Source organism: Sebastes umbrosus, chromosome 3 (genome assembly GCF_015220745.1).
Source record: "Sebastes umbrosus isolate fSebUmb1 chromosome 3, fSebUmb1.pri, whole genome shotgun sequence".
Taxonomy (NCBI): domain Eukaryota; kingdom Metazoa; phylum Chordata; class Actinopteri; order Perciformes; family Sebastidae; genus Sebastes; species Sebastes umbrosus.
The window spans coordinates 20540335-20553042 of NC_051271.1; the positions used below are offsets into that span (position 1 = coordinate 20540335).

General features: G+C 40.0%; 1 protein-coding gene across 1 annotated transcript in view; it reads right to left on the reverse strand.

Moving 5' to 3' along the window:
- Positions 1-524: 524 nt before the first annotated feature.
- The window catches only part of mtnr1aa (melatonin receptor 1A a), a 42975-nt gene continuing 30791 nt past the window's right edge, over positions 525-12708 (reverse strand). The window contains exon 2 of the mRNA XM_037765899.1: positions 525-2111. Coding sequence (XP_037621827.1) covers positions 1243-2111 — 869 coding nt within the window. The 3' untranslated portion in view covers positions 525-1242. The remainder of the gene's footprint in view (positions 2112-12708) is intronic.

Below are 12708 nucleotides of genomic sequence, written 5' to 3' on the forward strand. Positions count from 1 at the left end.
TTTTGTTACCTTAGAGTGAGACGTTTATATCTACATACGCATTTGGACCTCCTCACGGAGTCCGCTATTTGGCAACGCCATGTTTCTACAGTGGCCCACAACGGACAAACCAAACACTGGTGTTAGATAGGGCCATTCGCGTTTTTGCAATCTGCAACCTCCCCGCTAGATTCCGCCAATTCCGCCACATTGGGTCGTTAATGAAAGATATAATTTTGAGTTTTTGTTGAAATTGTAAGAGAGATGCTGATTTAACCTTATAACCAGTTTAGAGACTGTAGTATGTGGTGCAATTGAATTGTATTGCCTTATTCTATTTTAAAAAATTATGTCCACCCTATTTATTATCAATAAAATAAGAATAAAGATCAGAAAAACCTCTGTTGTATAAAGCTACATTAGTTTAAGTGAGCATTTGGTTATGTTATATATAACTAACCAAAGTTATGAACCAGAAATACTGAATACATTTACAGAATAAACTTGCATTTGAGAGTAAATTGGACACAGTACCAAAGCAGATCATCCATCAATATCAGATTTTATTTTGCATATGAACAATTCCTGCATATCCATGCATACAGTATAATGAGCTCACGAGGTGGCAGAGAGAGAGAGAGAGTGTGAGAGAGAGAGAGAAAGAGAGAGAGAGAGAGAGAGAGAGAGAGACTAAAATATATATTCCACTTAATGTATTGCAGGGTATAATAAGACAGCAGCAACCCACATTGCTTGCACTCAATTAGTGTTACAATGTCACAAATGAGGTTATCAAAGTTGGTTAACTTCATTGATAAACTTCTTCTGGTTATATTTTCAACCAAGTTGTGTAGAATTTTTTTATTGGCCTCATAAAATGTCTTCATTTAACTGGAACCTGATATATCTTACCATATATCTACATTACATTTCATACAAAATAAATATTTATATAATGCATGATACATTTATATCATCACTGTAAACATGAAAACAAAACGGACATCATATATTTACTGTACTACAGGTACTGCCGAGTCAAACAAAAGTGCTTGATAAAAGACAAAGATAATATGCACCCCTGTTTTTACTGTGATTGTTCAGAGGTCAGATAGCACCATATGACAGTCTGTGGACAGCTCAGAGGAAAGAAGCTGTTATATATTTATATTTGGTATTTTTCTCACCTTTTTTCTTTTTTTTTTTTACTCTCAGTTACAGCATATCTTTTCATGTCCGCGCAGTATATCTCGGAGTTCTGGATCAGACGGATTCCACCTTGACCTGGTTATTGTTGGTCATGAGTGGTGATGGTTTACTCTTGGGCCTCTCCCCCGCATCGTTGGAGCTCTCCTGGAAGAAGATGCGTGCTGTGCACACTGACACTACAATGCGTTTGTACTCACGCCGGAAGTTCTGGTTCAGCACACCATACACAATGGCATTAAGGCAGCTGTTGAAGTAGGCCATGAAGTAGCTGGCCACAAATAACCACTCAGGGATGAGGGGAACCACCACCTCTGGTTTGATCGCTACGGCCAGACCGATGAAGTTGAGCGGCGCCCAGCAAACGGCAAAGAGCACGAACACCACGAACATGGTGACAAAGTTTCTAACGTCGTGTGGCGTTAGCTTGGGCCGGTTGTCTGGCTTGACCCGTCTCCTCACCTGTATGACCAGTATCCAAATGCGCAGGTAGCAGTATGTGACAATCATGATGGGTAAAATAAAGTGAAAGAAAACCACTGCGATGGTGTACGCCGAGCTGGCCGACTGCTCAAATGTGCAGGAATAAACCCGTGGGTCATACTGAAGCGAACCCACAAACAGGTTGGGCACGATAGCCACCACAGTCAGCGCCCAGATTAGCAACACATAGCAGACAGAGTTTTTGTCACTGTACAGTTTATCGTACTTGAGGCTGTGGCAGATATAACAGTATCGGTTGATGGCAATGCCGGTGATGTTGAAGATGGAGCCGATGACACTGACGCCCATGAGGAAGCCGCTGATCTGGCAGTGAACGTAACCCAAGTTCCAGCCATTGTGGAAGATGGAGGTGAGGACCAGAGGGTACGGGTAGATGGCCACCACAAGGTCTGCCACTGCAAGGCTCACCACAAAGATGTTCCCTACAGACAAAACAAACACCCACAGGAGAGACAAGGGAGGGCACATGAGTCATTGACAACAGAAGCACAGCAGATTGGTCATCCAAATGAACAAGACAAAGAGAGCGTGAGTGATTGTACCAAGAGAATGCCAAATTGTTCACTCAGAAAAAAGGACTGTACCACTAGTTTTGCTTGTTTTAGGATATTTGCTTTGTTCCCCTTTTCTGGCATTTGTTTCAGTATGGAGAAAGCTATAGTACAAAAAGTATAGAGCACATGTTAACATGAACATCATAGAAAAAAACATCCATAATGTCATTCAGGTGTTTTCTGATGGGACAATTTCAAGCTTGGGTTAAGGTTCACTGCTGTCTTCATCCTAACTCCTAATTTGGGCGATGAAGTGGAGTGGTAATTGCATTATCACAGAGCAATAACTATGACACTGAAGATGTTCCATGTGATGATCGAAATCAAAGTTCAAGGGCTCTTCATTTAAAAAAAACAAAACAAAAGCTATGTTATGCTTTGGAAATGGCTGGCAGTAATTCAAGTATACATGATTGGTAAATATGCTAAAACATGCAAAAAATACCAGCACAATCCTTTTGAGACATCCACTTGTTTTTGTTGCTACGTCGTTACATAAGCCACAGGGAAAGGGCCTCAAGGCTAGATGTTGAGAGGGAATGCGTCTGCAAAATTTGTATTGTTTATGTGTATGTACATTTGGTAGTTTCCCCCCGATGATTTGGTGCATGTGAACTGCAACTTGCAATCAATTGTCACCTTTTGATGTTGGTGAATGATGAAAGCGAGGGGGTCCTTGTCACTAAATAATGCATATTTCTAATTGCCAGGAAGGACATGATGTACAGGCCGACCGGTAATCAAGGGCACACAAGTGCATTCTTTGTTCCCAAACTGATGGGGAAATTAGACATGGCTTGTTGGAGAACACACTGTTGCACATAGAGAGGTTACAGACGGCGGCTGTGATCCTCAACCTCTTTCAAGTGAAATACACGACATGCCCTTGAAAGAGACACGAGAGCAAGTATCTTATTACTCTCTGTAGAAACAGCCTGACTTGTGTGTGTAAGCACACACTGCTTTGAGTCTCCTGTTTTCCTTAATTATGCAAAACTCTGCATTTTAGAATTATTTACCGTTGAGTGGCCTGTCATGAGGATGTCGGAGGATCCAAACATCTAGCCACACAGCATCCTCGCAGCTGTCACTTATACATTAGTGTGTTGTATGTATGGTACCATATTACGAGGCCTAATGACAAGTCCAGATCCAGTTGCCTATGTGACAACACCCTGTCACAGATGACAAGATGCATTTACTGCATGTCAGATGGGAACTAAGCCCATCGTATATCTCTACAATCGCTGCAGTGCAAGAGGCAATTTCATTTCGGAGCTGACATTCGGTCTGTCAGTATCAGACACACTCCCCTGACCTGCAGGCGGACCTGTCAGTCTCACCTGAGCATTAGAAGCACACTACTGATCAACCCGGTGGCCCGTTATCTCCCGTAGAACATACCAACCATTCCACTGCCAGGGATCACATGAGACTATTAATAAAGTTTTGTCCTTTTATATCTGACATTCAGCTGCCCTCTATAGGGAATTAGGTGCACCTGCTGTTGACACAGGATCCCATGGCTAGTAGAGAGCTTTACTGTATGTGTGTGTGTGTACGCACTTTCATATTTATCTATCTTTGTCAGGACCTTGACATCTAGGACACTTTTTGGAACGTAAGAACATTTTTCCAAAATATGCATCGCAAGGGCTATTTAAAGGGTTAAACACGCCCTGTGGAGGTTTTTTGTTTCCCGGTAGCTCATGTGCATGATATAAACAAAACAACATCAAAACACTGCTCCATAGTGCCACTAGTGGTCAAAAACTCCACTGGATAATTGAAAGACTTGGTTTTAAGGTTAGAGTTAGGTTAAAGTTAGTGTTTGTGTTGGGTTTAAGCATAGGCAATTGTGATGGTTGAAGCATAAACTATTGCTTTTTTCAGACACCTGGAGGCAGGGAAACAAGCTTTTAAGATTGTTGTGGCTAACATACATGTTAGCAACCAGTTTCCTATTTACACATCCAGCAAACACAGAGCAACGATAACATTCATTTGGAGTGGTGTCTTCATCTACCGGACCAATGTCAGTCCAATATGTATCTCCTTTTAGCTCTGCTTTTGGTCTCCACCAACTTAAAAGGAATATATCTGACACTTTAGCAGCTAAATGTTCCACTATGTTTACCATAGTCGCTAACTTTGTCTATCTGCCGGTGATGAGCAAGTAGCGTACTGTGGGTTTAACAGGCTATTTTTGCTCAAAACAGCTGCCTGCCGTTACTGGAAACAAGGTACAGTTCAAGGCAGGCCACACAACCAAAACAATGAGCTAAAAGATGCTATAACACTTCATAGAGTTGAAGGAAACTGAGTCAGGTGATGTTTTTTTGGGGTTGTCACTATGAGCAATCTATTATTAACATAAAAAAGATGATTGCAGCTCTAAGGTTAAAGTAAATGTGCATATATGTGTAAGTGTCTACTTGTATTAATGGTATTGTGAGGACAATAGTCTCACATTGATAATATGGGGACTCAACTCCCCAAGATAAACATTACAAGATCATTACATTTTATGGTTAAGGCTTGGTTAATGGTAAAACTTAGGGTTGGGGATGTAGTGATTATAGTTATGATTAGGAATGATTGTCAGGGCAAAACAAGTGAATATGTGTGTGCAGAGATGAGGGCTGGCTGTGGTAAGTGAAGCTCCATGCTTACTGTTAAATGAGAACATGTCCATGTTCGAAGAAGGTGTTGACAAAGCGTGCAAACAGTCATCTTTAAGGGGCTCCCTTTCCCTCCCTTGGCTATCTTTTACTGTAACAACCCTGTTACAGGATTTTAAACTCAAGTCACTCAGTATTAACAGCCTTGACCTTGACAAGGTCATGTCGTGAAAGGCCTAAAGGCAGCTGGCTCTTTTGGCTGTTGGACTCTCGCCCTCACTGTCTCTGTCACTATGACTAGTCCTGTGATTGACGTATCACTCCGAGTTTTCATTTAGCTCGAGGAGAGATATGGTCTGGTACTGTGTCCCTTTTCCATTTCTGCAATCCCACACTTTCAACCGATTTAGGTACAAGTGAAGCCCATCTGAGCATTTTTCCCACTGTAGTGCGCAATGAATTTTGACACACTCACTGGCAAGCTGAAAAGATAAACAGTGCATTTGGACAATATCCAGCCAGCTCAACATTTTTCACAATTTATGGTGTTGCAGCATAATCTTTAAAATGGAATATGGTGATTATTTTTTTTGGCAACTATCACAAAAAAAAATACATATATATATATATATATATATATATATATATATAGACATATTGACAATGAAATGCAGGCAACACATCCAAATATGTTTTAACCACCCAAGTCAATAGTTTATTATTTTGGCAGTAATGGCACCTCAGAGTCTGTATCAGCCTGGAGCATCTGAATTCGGATTTTGTCATATTTTTCAAAGCACAGTTACTCCGGTTCAGTCAAGCTGAAAGTGAAACGTCTGTGAGCAGCTATACTGAGGTCTTTCCACAGATTTTCCAAAGGGATTTAAGATCTGGCTTTTGCTGGGTCATACCAGGTCTGTCACATTCAAGCCACTGCAGTGATATGGAAGGCCTGTGATTTGATATGGAGCTTAGCGTTAAGTGCAGTCAGGGGAGACTATTTTATTCTTTAATCGTCTGCTTCTACTTGTTCATTGACTACTTTCGTCCAATCATTTAAGCTCCGCCTCTTGGCTCTTCTCCATTCACAAGTTTTGCCCTCTTTTTCAAATCTCAAACAGGTGCAAAGTCAAGAGGCTAGCTTCCAATCAAATAAGCTTAATACTTTCCACTCATATCCACTTACTAATCAGTGTACTTTTATTTTCCCCAATCAGCTGCACCTTCACTTTCATCTCACAGCATAAACACTGAAGGCAACACAAGGCTAACCAATTATACGGTTATTACCCATAATTGTGCATTAACCCCAAACCAAGAACTGATCTTCGTTTAATCAATGAGACTTTGGGTTCATAAACATAGTCTCTCTTGACTGAATTGACTGTATATACCTCCTGGGGGAACACAAACTGTCACCATAACATAGGACTTCACATTTGGCTGCTTTTCTTCCTCCAACCTCACAAGGCCCGTGACCCTCTGCGCTAAAAAGAGCACCCACAGCATGAGACTGTCACTTTCACGCTTTACAGCAGGGATGTTGTTAGACTGGTTGTGAGCTGTCTGTTTTCCTCCAGACTGCTTTGGATTCCAGCTGAAGAGTTACATTTACCATTGTATCAGGTAAATGTTTTGCTCTCTGTGACATGCTGCTTTTCAAGCAGTGACGTCTTTCAGTACTCTGACATGTCGCCCAGCAAATGCTGCTCTGACTGTTGTCAGTCAAACTGTTCTATCTCAGCAAACTCTGTAGTTCTGTCAGTGGTCCTTGGATTGTTTGTCACCTCTCTGACAATAACCGAGATGCTTAGTTTGGTAAGAATTATTGAATATATTTCCCTTGTGATAACTCTTATTAGATGTTTTTACACATACATGTTACTTATTTTTGTTGAACTACAGTCTATTTTCCTGATATCTCAACACAGAAGTTGTTTTGTATCCTATCCTAGATCTATTCTGAATTATCTCAGTTCACATACAGTATATATACAATACTATTATCATTGCTAGAAATCTGGTCTAATTCCAATAGAATTTATGCAAAACGACTATTAAAAAAAAGAGTAATGTTTTCCTATGTAAAATAATCCAGTTCAGATCCTGTTTTAGAAGCCCAGATAAAATCAAATAAAACCTACAGCTCAACAAGCCATCACTTTGTATATGTTTGGGGTCCTTTTTCCTTCCAAAGTTGTGCAAAAATGTGTATTTCCTAAATAATTAAAGTCAAACCTCCGAAAATCACTTAAACTAAACTTATATTTTAACCTCACCATCACTCCAACGAAACATTTTTTTTCAGAATATTGACTTATTTCCAGCAAAATATCCATTTAAGACTTCCACCTACTGGCAATCTGTGCAGACAGCTGTCTACCAAATGTTGCAGACTGTACACTGATGATGAATATTTAGTGTGGATTTGATGCCTCTTTCTTAAAGTGGAAGAAAAAAGTTCAGGTAATATTTTAAAAGTAGGAAGAATGTTCAGTTTAATTTCAGATTTTGTGCAGTTCCATATGAGATATAATGTGCATGTGCTGAAGGTTAGCAACAGGTAACACAGCCTCGACCCAATTTGACTTTAAAGTGGCAGTAGGCAGTATAGTTTTGGCATCATTGGGCAAAAATTCCATCTAACCTTTCAGCATATTGTAATTCATGTGTTCTGAGAGATAACTAGACTTCTGCACCTCATCATCGCTCTGTTTTCAGGCTTTAAAAAATCTAGCCCGTGATGCGAGACTTTGACCAATCACCGGTCATTTCATTGAAAGAGCGTTCCTATTGGCTGTGCTCCGGTCATGTGACCAGAACTTGGCGTTCCTTCACCAGATTTCAAAAAGCATGTAAAGTCTTTTAGTACTCCGCCCTTGGAAGAACATACTGCAGAACGCTCATTTTAATGTATGTTAAAAAAAGTGTGAAAAACCCCAGGAACACCCCAGGAACATGAATACATTTCAATGTGTCAGGAATATGTACATTTTAATTATAATGACACTACATGTAGAGCCAAACGCATATCTCATATCATGAATTTCAAATCCAAATGGCACTACTTTCACTGCAGTGCAAAAACTAGTGGAAACTGTGCTATAAGACACATTTTCCTGACCTTGAAATGTACTTTGGTGCTTTGGTATGTTCACACCCAGTGCTGTGCACAAGATGGAAGAAGTGGCTTCAAGGGATGGCAGTTCCAAGCACATGAGGCAGTGCAAGGCAAGGTATCTATATTTTGCTTAAAATTGGTCTGTTATGCTGAAAGACTTCCCCTAACATTGATCAAATCTCTCCAGCCATCACAAGAAAGAAGTGGAATGTGTGGTTTCCCTGATTAATGCAACTGCAAACACCAGACTGCTGCAAAATAACTACAAAAACTTTGCGTTGCAGTGCACATCAAAATGTTGACATCCGGGTGATTGAATGAACCATCTGTCAATCAAACTAATGAAAGCAAAGCTAACTGAATGAAAAACATCACCTTCAGTGCCGTAATTTGCTTTTATTTCAATGAAAAAATACTCTCAAGTTCTGATATAACTGATGCTTTTGCAGCATCTACGCTAACAGTCCCCTTTCTATGTTGTCTCACACTTTGGTCTCAACGGGTCTCACACACCTAAGCTAAGCCTGTAGCTGCCAGTATGTCCTCACAGGACACCGGTTGGTCCTTGATCTGGCTTGCCGTACACAAACGCATTACTTGAAGCCAAGACAAGATGGATTTCCGCGTGATCTCACGACATTGTCAGAATCCAGCTGCCGCGCGAGGCCATGACCTAGTACTTTGTGCTGGTCTTTGCCATTGCGATGTTAAATACAAAGCCCTCTGTGATTTACCTTTCTACACCTTTTCCTTCCTTCTAAGAAATCATTCTTGTGAATTTTCTTTCATCATTACTGAGCGCCCGACTGCTCATACATGATTCAGTGATCGGTAACTGTGCCAGCAGATTTGGAAGTCTTGCATAAAGATGAGTCCTTGATGAATGAGAGTATAAAATGTGTTATTTGTGTGTGTCTGTGACTGAGTGTTGGGGGCATTTAGAGAGGTCTTGTGGAATTCACTCAAAATATCTTCCAGCTATCACTATGACAGGGAAAAAAAATAAAAAATTGGATTATCATGGCAGCTCCCAGGCGTGCACAGAAATGTGACAAAATGCACACAAAACAACTGTGATGTCGGGACTTTACTTGAACTGCATTAATAATAATCCTAAGAGAAAGAGGGAGAGAGAGGGGGAGTAGAATAAAAACACAGAGAGAGAGTTAGAGAGAGAGAGAGAGAGAGAGAGAGAGAGAGAGCTGGAGGCTGCCCTATGAAGAAGCTGAGTGATTATGTCCCTGGGTCACTATTGGATTTGCGGATATTGCGTTTATGAATGAAGCCGGCGACAGGCGTGGATGATGAGACTCTCGGCAGGTTTAATCTCCTCACTTCTCTTACACAAGCTATTTCAAGAGGCTAGCATGAGTACAAAAACACACAGTACATTATTAATAAAATATGTATGCTGGAAGACAAAATTTGTCAATAGCCTTCTCCATTACTGTATAGAAAATGTATTTTCATCTGCTGAGAAAATAGTGTTAAGGGAAGCACTTTTGACATGGATTTAGGGAGGAGTGGTTTATTCCTACCCTGGAATGAAGGGATTTACAAAACTGACCTCAAGTGCCCTCTCTCCTAGGGAAGCACCAACCACAAACAGCAGAGTGGAAAGCAGCATTATGCACTGCCAACGTGATTCTAGTTGGCATCAAGCAAGTAGCCTGAAGATTACAGTTTTTAAATGTCAGAATCAAGCTTTAATAACAACTCAAACAGTGGCAGTTAAGAAAAATGGCTGTGTTTAATTTGAAGGTTATTTCTTGACTCATGACATCCAAGAATGTGCTACGGTGAAATTATCTTATCAGACCGATGCCGTTTTCCCACTGGGTAGCAGATTCCTTCGAGATACTCTCGACCTTTGTCCAGCACAAATTTAAAACAGTCTCCTACAAAATTATGTTCCCATTCAACTAAACTGCATTCTCAATTACGTTTTGAGGTAAACGTATTTTCTCCTGGATTACGGTCGCAGTTTTAAACAGTTTTAAATATGTGGTTAATGTTGTACACTGAAACAAAACAACAACAAAAATGTACCTAGGTTAGGTTTACGCAATAAAACTACTTGTTTAGGTTTAGTAAAAAAAAAAAAATGGTTTGGCTTTTAATGCCATGAACTTAAATTAAAATAAGTCGATATTGACTTTTAGTTTCACACGGGACACGGATAGTGGCCTCTTTTGACCCATCTACCACCCCAACTTTCTCCCAACACGGACTATCATTCCAAACATATTTGTGATACGTCAAAAACAAACGTAATCTGCGACAAAACATGTTTCCCTCGAAAAGTAATTTACAATGCAGTTTCATTGTATGGCAATGTACATTTTAGGAGACAGGACTGATTTTCTGTCATCAACAAGAAAGGATTTTTGGGAGTGTACTGAATAGCTTGAAGCTTCATTCATAACGTTTGACATTCACATTCTAATCAATATCCGAATGCTGCGCTTTTTTTTTTTTGCCTGACTATTTAATCTGTTTAAACCCAATATATCTGCACAGTTGCAGATAAAGATTAGGCTACACTAATGTTATTGGTATTATACTATTTAGGAATGTTCCAATCAACACATGTGAATGGAGTGGAGCGGCTCACGGAGCTGTTCGTTCCCTCCGCTCAAAGCCTCTTCCCTCAATATCGCTTTTCGCTCAACTGAGATTTCACCCCGCTTCACTCAAATTGCTCATCCGCTGCAATAAAAGAAAAAAGCTGTGTTGTATTTTAATTAGGGGTGTAGGCTACCGAATTACTTTTATTTTAGCTTTCAAAGCTTCTATTGAGGATTTCGGATGAAGCTTTGAATGTCTGTCGTCACATTTAATGATATTTCCCTAAAAAAAATCCTCAAATAAAATTTAATAAAGTGATTCATCAGATTAAATGAGCAAGTCTTTTTTGTAAAATAAAATTTCTTTAATGAATGTAACTCGTTGGACTGGCCTGTTAAAACAGGTGCGTCCTTTGTGTGCGACGAGGGGGAGAGCAAATGGTTTTTGAATGGCTGAACACCAACAAATATTGTAGATTAAAGTTATTCAAATCTATCCAATTTATATGCTTGTCAATTGAATAGTTATGCATTGCATTAAGAAAAGTTTCTTAATGTTTTTTTGTGGGTTTTTTTCTACAGAATAACTGTATAAAATAACAATCCCTTCTCCTTAATCTTTTTGGCCTTGTCACTGTCTCGAGGGAATTCCTCTCTGCCTTTAAGTGTCCTCCAGTGTTTGTTGTTCTTGCAGTGGCATGGTAAATGTGGTTGTTGTCGGCTCTCCGCCGCTGTCTGTGTCTGTGCTGTCTGCGGTGGAACACCAAGCACCATGGATGACAACAAAACACAAGGGGCTCTCACACTGAGCTGAAATAAAAAAAGTGCAAATAATTTATGTAAATGACAGATAAACAGTCTCATGCTGCGTTTATGGTGTGTTTCGCTGTGGCTCACTACCCCAACTCTTACACTCACATGGAGCTTAGCGGCGTGGAGGAGAGACGGACAGTGGGGAGTTTGCGTTGCTTAGCATAAAAGCTTTGCGAGTAAAAACACCTGTGTGACAGCTGACGTAAAATGAAGGATCGGATCGGGCCCAATATAGCCAGTACCGATCAGGTAAAAAAATGCCTTGATCGGCCCACGATACTGATCTTTGCGACTGAATCAGGACATCCCTAACACCATTTGTAGAATTAGATTCCAGTGATGGCAAGTAGGATTGTTTCAGACTGGTGTGATCCAAACATTTCCAATAACTCCAGAGCGTTGTAAAGTCCAAAAGTCCAAATGTATTGAAAAAAGATAGATATAATAATTTTCTAAATTCACAACATGTTTTTCAACAAAATATTCTGCTTCAATCTGTACTTGTTGGCGTTTAGCCTTTCAAAAACAACATTTTATATTTAGGGGGCAGTCTAGCAGCAATCTAACAGCACCCAAAATTACATTTATATAACCACAATGAAAAACAACTTACTTTTTTCTCCTTTTTTTATTAAGGTAATGAGGACATTAAATATGACGACAGACATTCAAAGCTCGATTCAAAGCTTTGAATGTTAAAAAAATGACATTCGGAGCTGCCCTACTAACAGCTATATATCTCAGATCTCAAGTAAGTATTTTGTCTTTGCTTTATTTAAGGAAAGATTAATGAGCTCTTCTTATAATTGGCAGTGTTATGATGTCCTGTGGGTGTTAGCACTGAAAAGAAACTTGAGTGAGACGTTAACAACGTCTCAGATCCAGTGAGGTTTACCGCTCAACCTCGGCTTCATACCTTAAAAAAACCTAACTAAGCAGTCTCAATCGCAAATTGCTGGGCCTCTTTCTTACAACAACCGCTGCAATTTTGAGGATCATGTATTGTGAAAATACCTGTCCGCCATGCTTACTTTCTCTGGTCAGGGAGCAGAGATGACAAAACACCACGGGTGGTGTCACACTGGATGTCAGCCAGGCCCCCACAGCTGGTGGCCTGACACAGCCTGACAGGTCCAGTCACGTCTTCCAGATAAAGCCCCCTAGACAAGTTGTCCAATGTCATGTTGTCAATCTGATTACACAGTCTTCATGTGTCATGAACTAATGGCAAAACAGGATATCAAAAATTAACCTGTTTGTCAGACCAGGCATGAAAATGAACTAGATTAGCAACTCTGATATCTGTGTTAAACACCAGTATTGTCATAGATGTATAAACATTT